This window comes from Penaeus japonicus, unplaced genomic scaffold, assembly GCF_977035675.1.
Source record: "Penaeus japonicus unplaced genomic scaffold, GWHDUDI00000001_assembly GWHDUDI00000024, whole genome shotgun sequence".
NCBI classification, from domain to species: Eukaryota; Metazoa; Arthropoda; class Malacostraca; order Decapoda; family Penaeidae; genus Penaeus; species Penaeus japonicus.
The window spans coordinates 32,226,064-32,235,390 of NW_028234426.1; the positions used below are offsets into that span (position 1 = coordinate 32,226,064).

The 9,327-nt window shown below is 43.8% G+C and overlaps 1 protein-coding gene across 16 annotated transcripts in view; it reads right to left on the minus strand.

The window, feature by feature from the left end:
- Rdl (Resistant to dieldrin) overlaps positions 1–8,150 on the minus strand; it is a 128,989-nt gene extending 120,839 nt beyond the window's left edge. For 13 of the 16 annotated variants that reach the window (XM_086551033.1, XM_086551030.1, XM_086551027.1 and 10 more), the window contains exon 1: positions 4,486–8,150. In XM_086551033.1, the coding sequence (XP_086407159.1) occupies positions 4,486–4,614 (129 nt within the window). In that variant the 5' untranslated portion in view covers positions 4,615–8,150. The other 3 variants (XM_086551031.1, XM_086551035.1, XM_086551032.1) reach the window with 3 other exon arrangements.
- Positions 8,151–9,327: the final 1,177 nt, after the last annotated feature.

Genomic DNA, 9,327 nt, shown 5'->3' on the forward strand with positions numbered 1-9,327 from the left:
AAGATTTATGATTAATTATTGATTATTAAAAGGCAAATTTTAAGTGTCTCTTTATTTAGACGCAGATACTTTGAATTATTAAAGAAAAAACATTGAAACTCCTCAGTCTGAATGGTTAATTAAGTGAATAGAACAAGTCTGTTTAAAGCACAAGACTCATTCTTCGAACAAGTTTATTTTTTTCATCTTGAAAAAAAACTTAAGCATCCTGAACAATGTCTATGCTTTTATTTCTCATGAAGTCGCAAAATGTGTGAGTCTACTGATTAAGCTAGATGGAGTCTTCGTGATAATCAAAGAGTGAGATTGCCTAGGTTTAATTACTAACTAGCGGAAGTGTACCTAGCAGATGACTTAATATGAAAGTCAAGATGTGCGCTAGTTTTTGCAACAGAAACTTACAGTGCTGCAAATTATTTGCTGCGAGAAAATCACCAGTTTTGGCACACATAGACCCACATACTGCGTCAGTCTTCGTGCTAATGGCTACAGACACCTCAGTATCATAAGTAAAGTGTTATAGTAAAGTCCATATAGAAGAAATTTAGAGTATATTGCAAAGTTTAATGCACCCAACAATTGATCACATATATGGGGCTATGCGGCAGTGCGTGCAGATACACGTTTCATGTATGTTTAAAAAAGAAAGAAAATAGAAGAAGAAGAAATTGGCCAAAACCAAGCAAAGAATATTCGTTTTTCTTCAGTCCGAGGCACAGATGTGAAAAACAGAAATGTTAAAAAAATTGAAGCGCGAAGTAGAAGCGAATTCTTTTTTTTTCATGCAACCGCTTAACTGGGCCAAGCTTAGCTATTAAGCTTCACTATTCTTTTTTTTTCCTATTTGACTATGATAAGTTCTTAACCCAGAAATATATGGATGTTGTCTATGCCTTTTGCTCCCTCACTGAGGTGAACAGAACCAAAATAAATATGACAATCAGTACTGAAATTACACGGGCACCTGGCTGGCTTCCAAATACATAATGTCTTACCTTAGCATGAGCATACTCAACTGGGTGTGCTTTGAGGAGCAATTAAGAAGCGGGAAGACGCAATAATTACTTAAATGTATGATTATAAAACTAAGTGATGTCTACTTTGAATTCAGAAGAGGAGAGTGTGGGAAGATAGTGGTTTTTAGTCTCGTCCACGGAAAGACAGTGTTGAGAAGACATATTCCTCAGTTGAGAAGATATTTCTCAGTTGCCCTAATAAAGATGGGAAAGAACAAGAGATAGACCGTGGAAGCAGTTGGGATTGCATAAAATGTGTGGCTGTTGTATATTATGCCTCTGTTGTAGTGTGGGTGTCACATGAGTGCTTGTTACGTGTGTTTTAAGAGAGATAGTAAGGTTTAGAGAGGATTTCTTGTACAGGATATGGGTGTAGGCGCCCGGGTCTGCTGTTAGTGTAAATGTGGGCATATTTCTGCTCGTCGCGTGTTTTTGTGGAGGTGTTTTTGTTGGATGTGGCTAATAAAGGTTTCAAGGTTTGTGTGAGCATGTGGGCGTGTCACTGCATGAGCGTGGCAACAATCGTCTGCATGGCTGTGTGGGTGTGGTTCATTGTCTGCTTGGGCGTGAGAGGCCCCGTTGCTGACCGGGGCCAGAGCTTCACGGGATGTCGAATGGCCCACCAGAAACCACTTGACTGTGCCGCTCCCGCGATCCAAGTTTCGCTGTGCCACTCAGATCTGAGGGCGGCACCCGAGGATGGGCGGGGTGTAGAGGCGTGGGCGGGTGCCTGGTGCTGTGGCTCATGTGAGACCTCGCCCTTCCTGCCAAGTGGATTTCACGTGTGTGGGCGGTGTTGGATGTGAGTGGCGTTTTAAGTGTCAGTGGCAGCTGTGGTGGTTGGTGAAGGTTGGGGATCTTAGTGGTAATAGGGTTGGTAGTGGGTGGCCAGGAGGGGCGGGTTGCAGTTGACTTGGACTTGGTCAAAGCACAAAAAATGATGCTGGGAGTTGCAAACGTGGCTCAGGACCATCCTTTGGTTGTCCAATTTGACTAACTGTAACCCCCAAGGGTAGCACTAGGGCTGCCGCGTGGAGGGCCATTGTTAGAATTCTTCTCATCTGAATATACAGTGAAAGGAGTTACACTTAATGAAAAAACACCCACACTAACTGGTGTATACAAAGCACCTTAATGAATCGTCACATTATTCAAAACAGTTGTTTGTATACCCCAGAGCTGAACCGCCGGCGCCTCGACCAATGCACAGAGAGGCATGCAGGTTGGAAGGGCCGGCATCCACACTCTAGATAGTTTACATTAGAAAAAAAAATAAAAATAAAGAAATTATATACGGGACTACTTATGGCAATCTGTCCGCAGGATGGTGAGCCAGAGTGCATGTGAGGGTTAAATACAAGACGGACACTGCATGGTCGCCACATAATTATGATAATATGGTGGTTAAGGCTTAGTACCATGAGCACTTCAGACACTGAGCTGATACTCAGAATGTGCATCGTAACCCCGACAATCACTGGAGTACCTGTAAAGAAACAACCCATACAAACAACGCTAGAGTAACTAAGATAAATGCTGTACAAGGGGGAAAATGGCGCTCAAAGGAAGGTGACTACGCCGATATATCTGCACGGGGCGCGAGCGTACCCACGGCCACGAGACTCGGGCAACGCCTTCAGGTCCTCCCCTTCACTCGGGTACTGCGGGTACTGGTGTGTGTGTGTGTCAAGCTCTGGGTCTCTCTACTCGATCTTCCCTAAGTCTCGCTTGGGTGAGCAGCCACGCGCCACCGTCCATACACACCTGCGTAGCCTTCCCTTTGATGCACCTAAAAAAAAGAGCAGCACAGAGAGACTCACTTTTCTGCACCGTAGCACATTGCAGGCACGCAGGGTGAATAAGGTAAAGTAGATGGAACAAAATTCTGAATCCGTAAATGACACGTGAGCTCTGATAACGAAAAGCGAGGAAAGTGAGTAATGATCAAACATCAGAAACATGACATGTTTCCATTAAAATCACAGAGGGTTCAGACAGGCCAAGAGAAACAAGCAATCAAGCAAAGTAAAAGATTAAGAAAGAGAAGAGAAGAATGAAAATAAGTAAATTCATCTATTAAGGTATAATAAGTTGCTAAAATCAAATACAAAATCGGATTATGTACAACGTAGGGCTCACGCCAGCTCCCTTACCTGTACACTAAATTCATTTTGAAAAGCAGAAAACAATGGTAAAATGGCTGCCAAAAGCAATGTGCAACGAAAGAGGGATAAAAAAATAACCTAAATGAGAGGTGAGAGTGTTGGGGAGAGGGCGGGGGAGGAAGGTGAGGGTGGGGGAGGGTTAGGGTGGACCAGGGTAGGATCCAGGGGAGGGGGAGGGGGAGGGTATGTAGGGGTTGGTCTGCGTGCTTGCAACATATGCACAGTTTTTTCTTTTAGATAAATTACGTTGATTTCACCGTTGATTCTGCAATCGTGTATATTGAAAGGAGAACATCAAGATTCACTGAAACCATTGTGGTTTGCCTCAACCTTTGGCTACCACAGTAAAAGTGAGGCGACTCTGTGCTAAATGTTCATAAGAAATAGCAGAAACATCCAGATTATTATAACACGATTAGATTGAACGGAATTCCACAAGGAAGGACATGCTGTCATAAGCCAAAGATTAAAAAAGGGATTACGGATTTTTGGCATATCGATATCTTGATTATACAGTAACAAGAAGACCAAGAGAAGGATATCTTTGAATGTGCAGAATACTTTTTAAAATTCAGCCATTCGGACTCTGTATTTCGTAGATGTTTCTGCATAACATGAACAAATCTGTTGAGTCTAGATTCAAAGTCACTCCATTAAATGTTCAACATGCAGCTGAATGTTCTCTATGCCTTTGAATCCAGACTTAAGGACCAACGAATGACATCTCACATTTGTCGCGAAGACACACCTCGTCCCTTCACCACAAACGTTGTGACGCTCCACAGGTCCTCACCAGCCGGCCAGCGAGCAGTCTTTGACCGGACATGTCTGGAAAGGGTCATCCAGGGCCGACGGAAGGTAGTGCTATGCCACCTCCCCTCGGAACACGTTGGATCACCCCTTCAGAGGCTGGCAAGGTCCTCTGCTACTGTAAACAGTCCTTGGTGTACAGACCCGAGGCTGTGTACAGTCTCGGGAAGCAACCAGGAACTCGCAAAATAACTCCGAGTTCGAATGACACGACAATGACTCGGTCCTCGGTTTGTGTTACCCTAGTATAGCAAAAGGCAGTGGGGGGAGGGAGCGTTACGTTAGAGTCAACATCAGGGCAGGTAACGCAAGTCGAGGACATCTTCTTGCTAGGCACAACGCAAGGTTCCACACTTTGAGCGTTAAAAGAGTACCGGGGAGCCTTGCGGCCACAGGTCCTCGTCACTCTGTCCCGCTGGCCCGGCCGGCGCCTTAAGATTATTGCCTTACTAGTGGTACTTAGGAGCGCGACAACGAAGAGCATATGTATGTACCATTTGAACTTCAGAGAGCGAGCTAATACTGAGAATATGCATCGTTATACCGACGTCCACGTGCGACCCTGGAAAGACAGACAGCATCGGGCCGGCTTCAGCGACAACTAGCCAGCACACAACATACATTTCAAAATGGTTACAGTGGAACGTTCTCCCTTAGCGATTGCAGAAAAAGGGGTAAAAAGAAAGATAGAAAGGATAGAAAAATCCAGGGCCCGGATATGTTTGAACAGTGAGGTCAACACTGAATCAGGTTACTTCATTCGGATAACTGAATATCAAGCTAAAAGTCAATAAGAAAAAGAAACCTTTATTGATCGACAGTCAAACACTATAAAATGAAATGAAAAATCATTCCATGCGTACAAATTTTATTGTAGCATTTTGACATAAAGCAACAGAAATATAAAAAAGGAATGAGAAACTTTATATAAACATAAAGAAAAAAAAAAGGTTTGACATTCCAAATTTGCTCTAAAAGTTTGGAAATGAAATGTTAATCAAATGAAGTTTTATAGTATCCTTTAACCCATTGCTCTTGATATCTATTCTCTACTATGGCAGTTAGGGGAGGATTTATGATTCACTTAAGCAGGCAAATCATGCCTATTAGATGACTAGTGATCATGTTTCTTACATATCTCGATATTGTTAATCTTTTTGCATTAGCATTCTGACAACTTTGAGCCTTTAAATGAACTGGCGCTAAGCAGTTTATGAAATCAGATACAAATCTCAATAAGGTGCAGAAACGTGCCAATATCAATGTAGGGAGGAGAGATTTGCCTGATGTTCCTAGACCCCAAAATCCTGCACTGTCACGTAATATTTGAAGATCCTACACCAGTACTTCGACACGAGTACAGGAGAGTAAAATCTTGAAATAGCACACCTACTTGTAGGATCTAAGGGCCAGTGCGGATCCCAGAGAAAAAAAACACTCCGTCATCACCAGATAAATGGCAGACATTCATGCGCCTTATGTATATCATATGAGGTTGACAGAACCCGTCTCTATCTATTGTACTTCTAATCTATGTATCTAGGCATATATATATATATATATTTAGCTCCTGGAGAAGATAAAGAAAGTAAAAGAAAGTTCCTGGAATGCTACTTCTGCAGGGGCTTGAGCGTCCCAGAAGGTGCACCGCCTGCAGGAGGACGTGCAGGCAGGCCCACTCCCGGAGAAGTGGCAGTTAAGAACCTGGAGCAAACAGCAACCTGAGGAGACGTTCCACTGTACTTGGGAGAAACAGATAGGTTCTGAAGAGCGTTGTAGGAGCGATGGTCGTGAGGCGAAGGAATGCTCTCAGAAGATTAGAGGTGACAAGGAGTGATGAGAATGGTGGTGAAGATGGTGGTGACGGTGACGAAGAGGCGATAGAGACAAAGCAAGATGTGATGATGGCGGCGATCGTTGTTTTTGGAGGTGATAAAGAAAAGGAGAAGAACTGGCTATGGCGATGATTCTCAGAGAGGGAAGGGATGATAACACGGAGATGGTGCAGTGCGAAGAGATAAAGAAGGGAGAAGAGAAGAGGACGATGGAGATAGGCAGGGAAAGAGAAGAGAAGAAAAAAAACAACTAGTAATCATTACGAAGAGGAAGTACAGTAAAGAAGAGAAAGATGACAACGGATGATCAGAGACAAGCGAAGACATTGATGATGGTAGAATTGATGACAGAGATGTTAAAGGACAGAGAAGAGGGTGATGATAACAGTATAGATAACAGAGAAGAATGATGATGACGATGGGAATGGTGATGATACGAAAAGTGGTAAAGATAAGATAAGATTGGTAATGACTGTGATCGTGAGTGGTGACACTGAGGTGATTATGACGATGGTCAGTGGTTGTGATGACAATAGGAGACACTGAAAATATTTCATTCAGTGATGATAATGGGAACGATGATAGTGATATCAATGAAATTAGAAATAAAAACGATATCAGGTGCATATAACAATAATGCAAATTGCAGTTAACGACGTTCATAAAAATAAACTTGAATTGATATGACAAGAAAATGATGACACCGCCAATTAGTGTCAAAGGGATGATAGATCATGATCACCAGTTTCAGGTCTTATGGCTTGTCTTACTCCGCATATGATTTTCCCCCCAAATTATTAAAATTAGTTTTTTCTTCATATGATAATAAGAGAGAGACAGAGGAAGAGGGAGAGGGAGAGGGAGAGGGAGAGGGAGAGGGAGAGGAAGAGGAAGAGGGAGAGAGAGAGAGAGAGAGAGAGAGAGAGAGAGAGAGAGAGAGAAAGAGAAAGAGAAAGAGAAAGAGAAAGAGAAAGAGAAAGAGAAAGAGGAAGAGAAAGAGAGAAAGAGAAAGAGAAAGAGAGAAAGAGAAAGAGAAAGAGAAAGAGAAAGAGAAAGAGAAAGAGAAAGAGAGAGAGAGAAAGAGAAAGAGAAAGAGAGAGAGAAAGAAAAACAAAGAAAGAAAGAGAGGCACTCAGATGCATGTGTGGACAGACAGACAGACAGACAGACAGAACAGACATAACAGACAGACAGAACAGACAGGTAGGCAGATAAACAGAAGGACAGAATAGCGGGCCGACAGCTCCAGGCGCACACCGACCCGTGTATGCACCAGCAGCGGCCAACGCGGGACGATCAAGCCAGGCCGGGTACATGAATCTTTTATAAAAGAAGTCGATACCACGACGCACCTTATTCATCCTAGACTCTCGAGCCTGCTTAAGGTCGAAACAAGCTTATATACAACACGGTATAGCAACCTTATGTATTGTTTCATTCGTATTTTTTTTTTCTTTTTCTTATGCCGTCGCAGCCACGGAAGATCGTAACGTGTTCCGTTCCCACGCAAGTCTTTAACCTTTGGCCGTTAAATGTCGTCATCGGATTCCCGGCCTCGAGTTTATGAACGAACGAAAGCAGGGTATGATTCGTTACGTAAATAAATACTATCCGATGGATTATCCACCCATTGCTAACGCTACGTCTTAACATAGCCTTTTGATTCGCTATGCGAGATAAGGACCTGGGTGCGTTTCGTCCGTGTGTGTGACTTATCGACAAGCAGAGCAACTCTTGCGTCTTGCAATATCACTCCAAGATTGCAAACATGTTTTGAGAATACTCTTACTAGAAATTACAATGGCATGCCCCTTTACTGCCCTGCCACTCCCCTTCCACGTCCCCAGTGCCAGTATCAGCTGGTGCCAGGATTGATTAACCAAGTTAAGATTCCCATGTGTATTGATTATAGGAATTGAGCTTCGTGTCATTACTGGACCTTGGCTGAACGAGAGAAAAACATGTTCTTCATTTCTCTCGCCTGATTCTGTGTTTCTGTTTACCGCTTCTTCTTCGCTTTTTTTCTTTCTTTCTCTCTCCCTCTCTCTGATTCCGTCTGTGTGTGTGTCACTCTCTCTGTCTCCCCCCTCTCTGTCTCTGTCTCTCTGTCTCTGTCTTTCTCTCTTTCTTCCTTCCTTCTCTCCCCCTCTCCCTCCCTATTCCCCTCCCTCTCAGTCTTACCCTCCTTCGATCTCTTCCTCCCTTTCGCTCTTTACTTTTTCTCTCCCCCATTTCTTCACAGTCTCTCCGTTGCTCTCTCCCGCAACACAGCAATTCATCAAAAAAAGAGACGGAAAAGATGTCAAAAAAAAGAAAAAAAAGAACAAAGAAATAAAAAGAATCACCTCTCGCAGTTACCGACACGGAATGAATGCCGAACTACAGGGTTACGTTCGACACTATTTCCATATGAATGAACGTCAGCGAGGGAAACGTCCGCGAAGCCTTTACTCCGCTCGACGTTCTTTAAGTTTTGCAATAAGGTGTTGAATCTTAATGAAACAGTCACGCCCCGTCGGTTCGGGATCCTGTGAGGGGTGGGGTGGGGTGTAGGGGGGTGGGTAGGTGAGTAGGTGGGTGGGTAGGTGGGTGGGTAGGGAGGTGGGCCGGGGGAAGGGTTGGGGAAGGGTTGGGGAAGGGCTGGGGAAGGGGGAGCAGAAAAGTTTGGGGGTGAGGGCGGTACGGGGGGTAAGAGGGAAGAAGAGTAAGGGGAGAAGAAGGGTAGGAGAAAGATGGGGGGGGGGGGTAGAGAAAAAAGGGGAAAGCGGTAGGGGATGGGATAGAGGGAGGGAGGGGGGGTAGTATGAATCTCTCGAAGATTTTTTTTTTCTTCTTTTTTGAAAGGGATATAAAGTTTTGCCGCTACGAAATTTAACCGATATTTTTTATTCGTTTCGCAGCCGATAGTCAGGAAACACCCACACACACAATCACACTCACACACACCTACAAATACACTCATATACACCCCCACCCCAATCCACACACACACACACAACAACGACCCTTCTTCCCTTCATCCCCTCCACACACACACACACACACACACACACACATACACACACACACAACAACAACAATCCTTCCTCCCTTCATCCCCTCCACACACACACACACGAAAACACACGCACACGCACGCACGTACTGTACGAAATCCCTGTCCGTCATTTTCATGCCACCCATTAGTTTCACGGTATGATTTTGCAATTATCATTAATCATTCTAATATCACCTACCACATCCCGAGCTACTAAATTGCAGAAAGTTCCTCCGCTTTGGCTTCAGGTCGTTCTGCTGATTAATCGAAAAAAGGGGAAAAAAGAAAGAGGAAAAAGGGCCACAAGAATAGAACGAAAGAAAAAAAAGAGGAGGTGGGAGAAAGTTCGATAAATGGGGAGAAAGAATATAAGGAAGGAAGGAAAATAATGTTCGCTGAAACAGCTATTATAGATAGATAGATAGAGACATGGATAGAAAGACTGACTGACCGATAGATAGAGA